The 13,631-nt window shown below is 54.1% G+C and overlaps 1 protein-coding gene across 1 annotated transcript in view; it reads right to left on the bottom strand.

The window, feature by feature from the left end:
• Positions 1-1,148: 1,148 nt before the first annotated feature.
• ANGPT4 (angiopoietin 4) overlaps positions 1,149-13,631 on the bottom strand; it is a gene marked incomplete at its 5' end in the record, with an annotated part of 37,914 nt that continues 25,431 nt past the window's right edge. Inside the window, 6 exons of the mRNA XM_077767056.1 lie at positions 1,149-1,519; positions 2,307-2,437; positions 7,042-7,208; positions 8,929-9,030; positions 11,262-11,433; positions 12,218-12,271. Coding sequence (XP_077623182.1) covers positions 1,359-1,519; positions 2,307-2,437; positions 7,042-7,208; positions 8,929-9,030; positions 11,262-11,433; positions 12,218-12,271 — 787 coding nt within the window. The remainder of the gene's footprint in view (positions 1,520-2,306; positions 2,438-7,041; positions 7,209-8,928; positions 9,031-11,261; positions 11,434-12,217; positions 12,272-13,631) is intronic.

Genomic DNA, 13,631 nt, shown 5'->3' with positions numbered 1-13,631 from the left:
GCCACTAGAAGGTTTCTGAGCAGGACCCTTCCCCACCCTCGCCTGAAATGCCCCACTGGCAACCACGCCCTTCCTTGTTTCTAAAGAGATCAGCCTTGATCTGCATGGGATTTGCTCAGGGGGCTGGCTGAGCCCCCGGTCAAGGGCAGGCAGGGCAAGGGTCCCCATTTCCACCACCCCAGCCTCATCCAGCAGAAAGCTTTCTGAAGACAGAGGCGTTCCCTTAATGGAAGAGCAGGTCGGTCTGGGCTGGCCTGGGGGTTGGCTGCAGGTGGCAGGATTGTGGTGGCCTCGAGACCGAGGAGGGTGGCACAGTGAGGGGGTGCGCGGCCCCTCTCTGACCCTGTCCTCCGAAGGAAGTCTGTGAGCAGCCCGGGCCCAGGCGGAGGCTGGCTCTGCCCTACACTCCCACCCCCCGCAAGCCCCCAGCTGCGGGCGGTATCGCCTTTGGATCAGGACCCCGGCCCAGAGCACGGATCGGAAACTTAGTTCTAGACCCTTCTTCAGGGGTGGCGTGTGTCTTCTTTCAACCCAAAGCGTCTTCCAGTTGTTTTTAGAGGCTGATTGAGACCCTCACGGTGGCTCTCGTAGCCAGAGTGAGTGAGTGCAGACAGGGGTGTGGTGGTGGAGCTCCGGGGCTCCTCGCCACACTCGACCAACTTTTTCCAAGGGCATCTACGGCCCCGAGAAACGGTCTGGGATCAACGGAGGCCTGTTTTCAAACAGGGACATTTGGAGAAAGCTGCCCATTCTGACTCCTTCAGAGGCAGTCAGAAGGCATACGGCCACATTAAAGGCTCTGACAGGTCCTGCAGCTAAGAATGCCCATTCATATTGATTTAACTGGGTGTCTCCCTCCCTCACTTGACCATAGGTACTTTTCGAGGGGAGCCTGAATTGTTCTCTCTGGAACATATTCTAGGACATGCTGGGGGTAAGGGAATCCCCCTTAGATCTTCTGAAGCCCCCAAGAGACCAGGTCTGGGCTTCAGATGCTGGGACCTAGGAGAAGGGGACTGGAGTCCTGTTATTTCTTTGAGGACCTAAGTTAGGTCTGTTCTGAGCTCACTCAGGGTATTGTGACCCTCAAGCTGGCTGGGCACCCCTGCAGGAGACAGAAGGGAAGAGGAAAGAGGGACGCTGTAGAGTCAGGATCCCTACAACAGCCACCATGTTACGACTTGAGGGAAACGGGGGCCGCTGAGCCTCTGGACTCCTGGGCAAGGACGGCTGGCTCAGGGGGCCAGGGGGCCCAGGACAACACCCTGGCACTGTGTCCCGTGTTTGGGTCCAGCTTGTCTGGGGGATTCCAAGTCCCGGCTCTTCATGTGGGTAGGGCCTCCGGGCGTGGCTGCTTATTAGCCACCCACGGGACGCACCATCATGCGAGTGGCCCGCAGCGAGTAACTGGGGCCCTGGAAGTAGTGCCAGCGGATGCCGTTGAGCTTGCGCACGTGGTGGCGAGCTGGGTAGTAGATGCCGTTGAGATTCGAGAGGCCGCAGGCGTCAAACCACCATCCTGGCAGAGGGAGGGGAAGACGCTTTGGGGAGGTGGGGGCCAGCCAGTGGGCTGGGGGAGGCCCTCTGCCCCGGGGACTAATCAGGGCTGCTGCCTCCTCCAGGGAGGCGATGGGCAGGGTGGGATGGGCACGGGGGTGGGAGGGAGACTCCCGGACTCTCTGCTCAGCCTGTGGCCTCTGGAGGGCGGCACCTGGATGGTCCCCAGCTTGTGTCTGTCTCTCTGTGGGACTCTGTCTGATGTCTCTGTCTCTCTCTCTCTGGTCTCTGTTGCCCTGCTTTTCTGGGTCTGTCTCTCACATGGTGTGTCCATCTGTCTTTCCGTGGTCTGCACCTCTTCTCTCCATCTCGCCCCCTGGACTTCCGTTCTCATGGGACTCTCTGTCTCCACTGCTCTGTGTCTCTATGTCCTGATGTCCCTCTTATCTCTGTCTCTGCATCTCAGGACGTCTCTCCTCCTATCTCTGTCCCTCCTACTCACCCCGTCTCCCGCTCTCTGACCTCTGTCCCCCACGCCCAGGAACATGCCTGAGCCAGGTGTGGCGGGGAGCCACCCCTCTGTCCCCCATGCCCGGGTGTCCCCATCTTGGTCCTGCTCAGCCTGGGGAGCGGATTCTCAGGCCCGAGGGTGGGGCCTCACCCCACCCTCCGTGTTCCCCTTGCCCAGTCTCAGAGGAAAGCTGGTAGCGCCTGTGTTAGGATGAGTTGAGACCCTGAGGGAACCTTGAGGACTTGGTGGGGGAAGGGATGGGTGGGGCAGAGCCAGGCCTGAGCCCCGCTACACCCACCTCCGGACAGCATCTGGGCACACTTGCAGAGGCAGTTGTCGTTGTCGGCGTCTCGGGTGCTGAAGTTGGTGCCTTGCAGGACCAGGCTGCTCTGGCGCCCTGCTGAACCGCTGTATCCACTCAGAGAAAGCCTGGAGGCCACCAGGAGGTGGTGACGGGAGAGGGGTCCAGAGTTAGGATGGGGCTGGTTAAAGAACGGCTTCCCCAAGAGGCTTTGTCCTAGGCTGGGGTGCCTCTCTGGCTGTTCTGGGGTGAAGGGCGCCCCAGCATAGGGTGCTTGGGCTAACTTCCCTCCCCCGCCAATTACCCTCCCTGTCTGCTGACTCCTGGGAACAGAGCACCCACTGTGTGCCAGGCCTCCCTCACCTCACTGAACCTGAGTCTTGGACAAGAGTGAGAATGATCAAAGCAACAATGATAATGAAGACGATGGCTACCAGTTTTTGAACATCTACGGCGCACTGGGCATTGTTCAAAGCGCCATACGTGGGTGAACTCATTCTTGCTCCATCCTCGCCACACCCTACTGTTCCCATTTTACAGATGAAGAAACAGATCCTGAGCACCATAGGAGCCTGTCCCGGGCCTCAGAACGAGAGAGGGTGAGAACCAGATGCCAGCCCAGTGTGGCCCGCCTTGGGAGCTGTGTGCGATTTCCTCCCCAGCTGACCATTCTGCAACCTCAGCCCACCGCCTCCAGGAAGGCTTCCCTGACCACATCAGCCTCCACGGCTCGGCGCCCCGGGGCACCCCCAGCCCTGTGGCGCGTACATCTGCAGCCAGCTGGGGAGGGTTTCTATGTCTCTGCCAGGCTGGGAGGTCCTGTTGGGCATGTCCAGGCCTGTGTGGGGAGGATGACCGTGAGGTCTGGGGATCGAATGCCTGGATCCGAATCCCAGCCCTGTCAGTCTCCAGCGGCATGACCTTGGGCACCTGTCAGCTGCAGTTTCTCCGTCTGTTAAAATGGTAACAATGGTAATCTTAACAGCGGCGCCCTGGTTGGGTTACTGTGGCCTGATGACTTCGCTGTGTGAGGGGTGCAGGGCAGGGCGGGCGCGTGGTAAATGCCCAGCACATTGAGTGCTTGCTATCATCTGTCCCTGTGCTCCCAGCCCTTGGCAGGCGGCTGGCACAGGCAGCTGTGGCATGGACCCATTTTGAGAACCACGAAGAAGGTCCTACGGGCGGAGAAAAATGGACACCAGAGGCGGCCAGCGCAGCTCAGGGAAGGTCTGGCTCCCCCAGGGCAGGGCCTGGGAGATGCCCCCGATGGCATGAGGAGGGAACGTGGGGCTTGGGCACATGGCTTATCTCAGTCCCTGCGCCTCCCACCATGGGCGCCGCCTGTCTGCGGTGAGGCAAGGGCATGGCCCTCGGGGCCTTAAACACACAACCTGGGGCTCGCGTGACTGGGGTTGAACCCCCCCTGGAAAGAGGCCTATCTGGCCAGGGCTCCCAGGGGTGGGGACAGACACAGACAGGTCGGCCCATGAGCTCCTATCATCCCAGCTTCTCTTTGTGGCCATTATAGCCTCCCCTTGAGGCCTCAGTGAAGTCAGTTCAAGGTCAGGCTTGCAGCTCCGGCTGAGGTTTGGGGTGACATTCAGCCTGAGGTGGGTGGAGTCAGGGCCAGACGAAGGCGACTGGCCTCACAGGGTCCCTCCAGCAGCACTGGCCTCCCTACTGTCTCCAAGTCCTCAGCTCAGTCTCTGCCTCCCTTCCCCTCCCCGATGGGAACCAGAAAGGGGAGCTTGAGACTGCTGGGGACCAGGAAGCCCCACGTGGCCCAGTGTCCAGACGCATTTTGAACATGGTTCATGGCTCGAGGCTGGAGAACCCAAACACACAGGTCTCTGGGAATCCCCAAGTTGGACACACGAGGTATGTTGTCTGTGTGTCCATGGATCTGTGGGCGGGTCTGCGCATCTATAGCTGTGAGCGTTTGGATGCAGTTCTTCATGCCTGTGGGCATCGGTGTGTGTTTGTTTTGAGTCTGTGGAGCGGTTCCTATGGTGGGTCCAAGTTCGTGCTCTGGAATCTGTCTTTGTGTCTGGAATTACGCGTGTGTCACCTGTGGGGGCTTCTGTGAAGCCCCTCTGCACATATGTCTGGGTGTGTCTGTGCTTGTTTGCATAGCTGTGCACTGTGTGAGTCTGTGCACTCTGTGGGCCTACGTGTGTGCCCCGGAGGTGCAGTGAGCCCCTCCACAAGTGCACGTGTGTCAGTGCACACCCCTGTGCATCTCTGTATGTATCTCGCACTTGTGATCAGATCTGGGTGTGTGTCTGGTGTCTGTGTGTGCCTGTGCCTTGGCTGTGCCTCCTGTTTCCTCCCTCCCTGTGGGCCACTTGCAGGCTTACGCATGCGCCTTAGTCAGGCTCTAGAAGGCCCTTGTGGTTTTTCTTTTTTTTAATGTTTATTCATTTTTGAGAGACTGAGAGAGACAGAGCACGAGAGAAGGCAGAGAGAGGGAAACACAGAATCTGAAGCAGGCTCCAGGCTCTGAGCTGTCAGCACAGAGCCCGATGCGGGGCTCAAACTCACGCATGGTGAGATGGTGACCTGAGCTGAAGTCGGATGTTCAACTGACTGAGCCACCCAGGCGCCCCTGGAAGGCCCTCGTTATTGTGTCTGACAAATAAGGGTGGCCTTCCCACCCCTGACACCTACAATTTCCTGCCTCTGGGCTTCCCTGTGGGGATCCTCCCCACCTCAGCAGTCAGCTGACCCTATGGTGGGGGCCCTGGGACCAGCATCTGTCTGTCACTCTCTCCTCAGCTCTTCTCTGGCAGTTTTTGTGTCTCTGTATTTTCTAGGATCTCCGCCTCCCCATCCCTCCCCCACCCCCCAGGCTCCCAAGCCTTTCCTGAAAGAGCGAGGACTCTTCTTTATGATCTTGAGAGAGACTTGCTCAGGTTTGGGGAATCTGGGGCCAGCTGGATGGACCTCTCTTTGCATCTTTTCAAAACATCTCCACCGCCTGAGATGCCCTTCCTCTTCTCTCTTTGTCTGGAGGATGCCTACCCTTTATAGGCATTACCTCCTCCAAGGAGTCCTCCCTGTTCGCACAAGCATCTCTAGGCCCCTGTGTTTCGCCCACAGGCAGCTACTGTCTTCCCGGAAGTGTGGGACTGCCTGTGGGCATCCTCAACCCCAGGCACACACGGGACCCACTGGACTGGGAATGAAGCAACGGGGATAGGAAGAGCAGTGAACTCATGTCGAGCAGGCGAGCCACGTGTGTGAACGGCTACCTTGGGGTCAGCAATTATATTACTTGCTGAGCATTTACTAAGTGCCAGGCACTGTGTTAATGCTCTAAGTGCAGTATCTCATTTGAGCTTCGTCGCACTTTGAATGATGTAGGTACACCTAGGGCACCCATTTTACAGATGAGAAAGTGGAGGCACTTCTTCAGGATCACTGAGGGAGATCGGCACGGAGTCAGGACTCAAGCCTTGGCTTTAGTGGCTTGAATAGGAGTCAGCAGGTTGTTGTGGTTACTCACTGGTCAGCTTAAGGAGTAGCGGGGAGGGCACCATCCAGCCTAGCCCTGCCTCTCCCAGACCCAGGTTCATTTAGCTCTAAACCTTGCAGTTTAAGGAGGACTAGTATCAGATTGGGTCCTATAAGGAGGATGTCAGAACAACTTAGCTCAAGGATCCACGGCATTTAATCAGAAGAGAAAGGGGTGGGTGAGGCGTATTATTGAAAAGCTCCCCGAGATGGAATTAGACATAAAGTGCAGGAAGACAGAGAGCCCTCAGAGATTCCTTTGGAGGAAGTGACTTCCCTGTCAGTGGAGGCATTCCAGCCTGGCCAGCTGATGACTGTGGCTGTGGAGGGGATTCTAGCATCATATGAAGCCCCAGGTGACGTGTGACATCCTTTGAAGACTCGTGAGTGTGAGTCTATGATTTCAATTCTGTCCTGGTTCAAAGATAGCCAGGACCCAGGCTTATCTTCAAGAACCCTGAGTTTCTCAGAGAGGCAACACCATGTAGTAGAAACCCTCTGGGTTTTGGTAGCAGAGAGACCTGAGTTCAGATCTAAGCTCTACCTCACCTGTAACTTGGGACAGGATACTTAAGCTCTGTGCCTCAGTTTCCACATCAGTAAAGCAGGTGCAGCAGTGTTTACCTCAGAGTGATGTGGGAGGCATTATATGGAGTAATATGCCTGGAACGTGATAGGTGCTCAACAGATGCTCATTTCCTTTCCTAAATAAAGCCAAGAACCAGGCTGAGGGCGGTGTGGAGACCCTGATGATTTTACATTATACTCATATTTAAGCCCATCCTGCAGTTTAGAAACAGAAGTCCAGAGAAGCCAGAGCATTGGACTTGCCCAAGTTGACAAAGCGAGCTGGAACAGAGCCAGAATGAGCTCAGGTTCCCCGATTCTTAGCCCAGGGACCTTTCCACCTTACCCCACGGCACGGGGACAGGCTGGACTCCCCATTCTGGGCCTCAGGAATATGGCTGACTCGGGGTGACTGACCTTAGAAGGCCCTTTCTTGCTCCTGGGATGGCAGCGTCAGCGACATCCTCTCCACCCCACCCAGTGGCCGGGACATGCTGAGTGTTAGCCGGCCGCCCCCAGATCCCGTGACGTGCGCCCAAATGGGGGACAGATGGTAGGGAGAGGAGACGCCCAGGGATTGACCCTTGGTGCAAACTGCACAGCCCTTAGCGCGGGACCCCAGCCCGCCCACCAGCCTGGGCCCCCAGCCCACCTGTACAGCTGCCCCTCGCTGCCCAGCTGGAAGTGCTCATACTGAGCAAAGGCCTCGTTGCCTTCCCAGTCTTGCAGCTCCACGCGCAGAGAGTAGGCTGCACTGCTGGTGAGCTGGTGCACCACCTCATTACCCAGCCAGTGCTCCCCAGCCAGGTCGCCGAAGCCCTGTGGAGAGTGAAGGGTGGGGGTGGGCTTCATGCTGCCATGGGAGGCTGTGTCCCCGGCTCCGGAGCTGGGCTGGGCCAGCCTCCAGGGCCACTGAGTCCAAAACCACTTTGCCTAATGACCAAGTCCATAAAGTACAGTGTGGGCAGGCCTGGGGATGGGAGTTCCCCACCTTCTAAGATTTTTGGAACATTCTGTAAATTCTGTTAAAAATCATTGAAATCACATTTCTGTGGAGTTTAAGAACAGGCAAAATGAATCTGTTGTGATAGAAGTCACAATAGCAGCTATATTTTGGGGGGGGAGGAGAGTATTGACTGGGACACAGGAGGCACAGGGGGGCACAAAGGGGACTTCTGTGGTCCTGGCAGTGTATCTAGCTTTGAACGGTGGGCACATCGGTGGGTACATGTGTAAAAATCCACTGAGTAGCTTACGCTTTGAGATTTGTGCCCTTAGCTGCATGTATGTTGAACCTCAATAAAAAATTGAAAGATTTTAATCAGCTGCATAAATTGTAGAGCAAACTTTGTTCAGTGACATGGCAGTTGCTGCATAATTTCAGCCACAGAGAAATTCAAAGTTAAGCGCCATAGGTATCAGCGCCCCAGGGCAATGAGAACACTGTCTTCGGCCAGAACAATAATTCAGCACCAAGGACAGGGCAACGCCTAAGCCCCACTACCCATTTTAGTCCTGCCTCACTGCTGATTCGCCCAAAAGTTAATACTCAAGAGCTCTCGTCTATTTCTGCGTCTGAGCATCCTATTTCTTTTTGCCATTTTATTTTTATTTTTTTTTAAAATTTTTTAATGTTTTATTCATTTCTAGGAGAGAGAGACAGCGTGAGCAGGGGAGAGTCAGAGTGAGAGGGAATCACAGACTCCGAAATAGGCTCCAGGCTCTGAGCCAGCAGTCAGCACAGAGCCCGACGCGGGGCTCGAACCCATGAACCGCGAGATCATGACCTAAGCGAAAGTCGGACGCTTAACCGACTAAGCCACCCAGGCGCCCCTCTTTTTGCCATTTTAATAACTGCTTAAAACTCAACTGGCTCAAGGACATTCATATCTTAATTTGGTATTTATTTTTAAGTATTTATCAAATGAACAGTAAGCAGACACAACTAAAAATATCGTTGCATTTCCACGTATCTTCTTCTATTTCTTTTGCTTGTGGAAACTTTAAGAGCTTTTAAGTCAGCTCGCCGACAATTCTTTATTCAAAAGTTAGTGTAACAATTGGAAGACCGTTGGGCACTGCTTCTCATCTTGTAAAATGCACAGGGTCTTTGAGCCAGCAATTCCATATGAAAGAATCTCTCCTGAAAATATGATCATGTATGTGTGCAAAGATAAGGGCATTCATCAATGCAGTCAGGGCTATGCAGGGTATATTACTTTTCTCTGTTCTGTTTTTGTATTCTTAGAAAAATTTCTTAAAGCAATATGTATGTATAATCTTTACACCAACAAAAAATAAAGTTAAACTTTTATTCTTAGGAAAGATGTCAGAACTTGCAAAAAGAAGTTCAATTGCAGGTGATGGAGTCCCTGACAGTGACTGTGCACTAGGAAAATCTGTTTGAAGGTGGTTGCTTTTAGGTGGGTTGATTTTTTTTTTCCTGGGGAGGGTTGAAGACAAACCTAGAGCCCTGCCTACAGCCCACCTGCCCCAGGTTTTGGGGCTGAAAAGCCCCTTTCCAGGGCAGCAGTGTTACCTGTTTGTAATCTCTCCAGTTCCGCTGGAAATTCACACTGCCATTCTCACGGCGTTGAATGAGAGTCCATCCACCTCCATTGGCCTCCATGTCACAGAACACCTGGAACAAAGTTGGGGGGGAGGGGAGCTGGAAGCCCCTGAGAGATGTCAGAAGCAGGTCTGGACCAGCCCAATTCTGATTTGGCTGACCATCTCACAGAGCAGCAGGTGAGCCTGGTGGTGAAGGGCATCAGAAATATCCAGGTTCACATTTCCCACTTACTGTCATCATTTTTCTAAAGTCGTGGACAAACGATGTCCTCTCAGAGCCTTCCTTTCCTCATTTGTACAATGTAAGTGTTAGAACCTTAACCTCATTGTGCCTCAGTTTCTCACCTGCAAGTTGGCTTGATGTGAGAACTATGTATAATGAGTCATCTAAAGAAAAGAGTCTGGGCATATTGGGAACTAAGTCAATGGAGGCTTTTCCCTCCCTATTATTGCAAGGTTGTTGTAAGGATTGAATGCTGACAGGTGTAACATGCTTGGCACACAGCATAGACTCAGGAAATGTTATTACATTCAGTGAGCAAATATTTGCTGAGCACCTGCTGTATACCAAGCTCCCTTCAAGGCACGGGGGATGCCAGTATGGATAAGACAGAGTCTTTCTCTCAATGAGCTCACCATCCATCATGATCTCTTCTTTCAGCCTAATTTTTGCTCACATATTATTTTTCCAGCCAGTTCAGAACATGTTCAATGTTCAGTGAAGACCCATTTGGTCTCTTGTCTCATACTAGTCGAGAGAGACAAATCATAGATAAATCAACCCTCAGGGCTGGCTTGGTTTGGAGGAAGCTCTGATAGGGCAGGCAGTCTATTGATTATGAACATTTGTGTAGCCACAAGAAGAGCTCCGAAGGAGTCATCACTGGGGAATCCCAGAAGGCTTCTCAGAGGAGGTAGCATTGGAACAGGGCTTTGGATAATGATGGGCCTGCCAGGCAGACAAGTGGAAATGGCAATGGAGAGAGCGGCTCTGAGAAAGTAGAAGCCTGCTCAGGGAGAGAAGATAGTGGCATTTGTTGTAGGAGTAGCAGAAGGTGCAGTAAGGGAAACTGAGGTCCAGAGAGGAGAAGGGACTTTCTCAAGGCAAGTGAGACTAAATTATGCTGATGTGTGAGCCCAGCTCTTTTGCCTCACAGAATTTCATCATGTCTGAATTTACTGAATTTCATATAAAATATTTACTTAAAAGTAGCATCCCTTAAAAAAAAAAACTTCTTAGATGAAATGTATTTTAGAAGGAAACTTATCAGTGCCACAAACTGAAAACTAGTAACACTTGCTTTTAGTCAAATAGTTGTAAAATAAATATAACTAAAACTTGAAGTTCTAACTAGAAATTGAGGGGCCTGATCTCTCTGTTAAAAGAGGAGTTTAGCAGGTGTGTGTTTACAGCAGACTGTAAAGACAGTCGGAAAACAAACGAATATATACATATTCATAGGAATTCAAAGAAAATTGAAAAGGGAATTAGGAAGTTCAAAGACTGGCTAGTTGTTCTCCTTACTCTTTCACTTCCGGGCCTGGCCCCCAAACCTTCCCTCCTGATATCCACATGTATCCTTGACCCCTCATCCATCTGATAACTGGACCTCAAAGCCCAGGACAACCATGGATACACTCCCTGGAGATAGTGGGGTCCCCATTGACCCTCGTCCCTAATTTCCCACATGGAGCAGACCCCCCACACCTGCATTCAACTAGACTATATGTGTTTATTAGAAATGAACTTCTTCGTGGGGTGTTTGGGTGGCTCAGTCAGTTAAGCACCCGACTTTGGCTCGGGTCATGATCTCACGGTTCGTGAGTTTGAGCCCCGCCCCAGACAGCTCAGAGCCCGGAGCCTGCTTCAGATTCTCTGTCTCCCTCTTTCTCTGCCCCTCTCCCGCCTGTGCTCTGTCTCTCTCAAAAATAAATACAGGGTAAACAATTTTTTAAAAATTAGAAATAAACTTCTTTTTGTTAAGCCCCTGGATTTCCAAGGTTTGTTTTCTGCCAGCATTGCCGTAACCAACACAGCACTATTTCCTGCCATTCCAACTGAAAGCATGTCTGGAGAAGATGCCGAAGGATGCACTTCTGACTCTGGGAATTTCTGCTTTAACCCCACATTCTGACCTCTGGCTGGGCGGGGGCTCCAGAAGGTAGGGTCATGTCACCTCTCTGGTATCTCAGATGTTGGACGAGGCTCAAAGGTGATGCGGACACAGGGGTAGTGACCTGTTAGGGAGGCCCTTAGCTCAAGGCCCTGTGATAGCCTCAGCCCCCAGGGAGTCCCCTAACCTTCCTGGGCTCCGTCATATTGGCCACATGGATGGTGTAGATGCCACTGGCATTGGCCCCGTAGCGCTGGATCTCCGCACAATCCTGGAACACCTGCTCAGCTGCCCTTGAGGAGGCTGCAACGTGACAAAGCAAAAGCAATTGGAAGTGAGCTAAGGAGAGAGGGGAGGGGCTGGGTGGGCACTACTTCTTGCCATGTTCCGGGCTGGAAGGTGCTGGGGACAGGGTGAGGTGTCAGACCTGAGAAAGCTTCCTAGAGGAGGTGAGGGAGCTGGGATCTGGTTAAGGAGCAGGATCGCCCAGGAGAAGGGGGAACGTGTTCCAGGCAGAGGGAACAGCATGTGTGGGGGGCCCCAAGGGGGGAACAGTCCCAAAGTGTGCAGGGGATGGTGCGGTGAGGAGAAGTGGTGGAGGTCGGGGAGGGGAAACGACCTACACCATGAGACCAGAGCTGAGGCCAGAGACAGCTCTGGCTGTCTGATGAACTCGACAGGAGTAGGGCGAGGCTGACCCAGGGAGGCTCACAGAGGAATGGGGTTGAGTTTCAGCAAGGACCAGCTCAGCCTTGAATGCCGGGATGAGGAAGGAGCCCAGCCTCAGCGGAGGAAGAGTGCTCTGGCTGAAGCGTGGAACAGAGACTGCACAGGATAAGACTCAAACCAGGGAGGCCACAGACAAGCCTGCTGGAGTCTTCTCGGAGAGGTAATTGGGGTGTGAACTCCAATGAGGTATGTCCCCCTCAACCGAGGCCCAAGAATAAGGCAACCGGCTCAAGGGCACATAGCTGGGAGCGTGGGCAGAGCCTTCCCTCTCTCTAGGTCTTACGAGGGAGTCCTTAGAGCGCCTTTGGGTAGGAGGCACAACCCACAGTGCCCTTCTCTGGTGACGGCAGGACAGGGGCACAGAGCGTTTGGGCAAAGGGTGCCAGAGGCCAGGCGCCCAACACAACCTCCTACCCAGACCAGCGGGTGGACTCGGAGTCACAGCTGGACCCTGGGGTAGTGGTGAGGCTGTGGGGAGAGGCACTGGGCCTGGGCCTGTGTCTGGGGCTGAGCTACAATAAACCCACATGTGGGACTAATTTCGGCAGCCTCACTGCCAGGGCTACGCACGCACAAGCCAGGGACAGGTTCGGGTCACTCCGTATCTCATGGTTTGGAAGGAATCCACTTCTCCTTCCTGTGGCTTCCTTGGGGCCTCAAATCCCCCAAACCCAGCAGGGCCTGCCCCACTTAGATGGAGCCCCGCTGCCACCCTCTGGCCCTAACTCACTGCCAGCTTAGTGCCTGGAGCTCATCACTATTGCTTGATTCCTCGTGCCTTAAAGGCTTCCCGGCCTCCCATATGGTGACCCTGCAGCAGTAGAAACACCCTCCTCGGTCTTTCTCGACCCCCACCCCCCAGCCGTTGTCCACTGCCTGGTGGGTCCCAACTGAGCTTCCTAAAACCTAGTCCCAGTGGGTGTAAAACCTTCCCGTGGCTCCTGCCTGTCCTCCGGTTAATGTTCTATCTCCTCAGCACCGCCTTTTAGGCCTTCTGTGGACTGGAAATTTCAAGAACATTGCTGGCACACGGTGGCACATAGTAGGCACTCAAAAAATACTCATTTCCTCCTCTTTCCCTTAGAGACCCAGAGATAGGCAGCCGGGTGTTTCTGCAAGACTGTGCTGTTTACTGCTGCGTCCCCAGCACGCAGTGCTGGGCCTGGCACACAGTGGGTGCTCAATAAGGGTCTGCCGGCCAGTGATTTCCTGAAGCCAGCAACGCTGTGGCCACCCCAAGGGGGCCTCATCAGGAGTCAGTGAGAACTGGGGGGCGGATTGGCATCGCTCTCCCTTCTCACTTCTGTCTCACTCTCCTGAGTTTGGGGACCAGGGCGACAGGGTGAGAGAAGTCCTTGGGGAACACTGAGTCCAATCTCTGCATTCCACAGATAGGAAACTGAGGCTGGGGGAGGGGAGGGGCGAGCCGAAGCAGGGGAGGATGGAGGGTGGAACCTGGAACCCAAACCTGTCAGTCTGGGCTGCTGGACTCCTTGTCATTATTATCACTTTCACAAATAGATGGGGGAAACTGAGGCCAAGAGAGGGGCAGGTCCGTGCCCAAGGTCCCCCGTGGAGTTAGGGGGTAGAGTCTGGATTGGTCCTTCCTGGGACTCTTGTCTTCCCCATTATTCTTCTTTGTGGTCACTAGGGGACGGGCCTTNCCTCATGAGCCCGCTGTCCCCACCGCGCGGTCACCCGCGAGGGCTCGGCCCCGGGGCCCCGGGGTGGGGACGGGGCCCTCCCCTGACAGACGGGTAAGGAGGCTCCGAGACGCAGAGCGCCTGCCCGGAGTGACACAGCCCGAGAGGCGTGCCCACCGGTAGCA

This window comes from Crocuta crocuta, unplaced genomic scaffold (genome assembly GCF_008692635.1).
Source record: "Crocuta crocuta isolate KB4526 unplaced genomic scaffold, BGI_CrCroc_1.0 scaffold15, whole genome shotgun sequence".
In the NCBI taxonomy this organism is placed as follows: Eukaryota; Metazoa; Chordata; class Mammalia; order Carnivora; family Hyaenidae; genus Crocuta; species Crocuta crocuta.
This window is presented reverse-complemented; position numbering and strand designations above follow the sequence as displayed.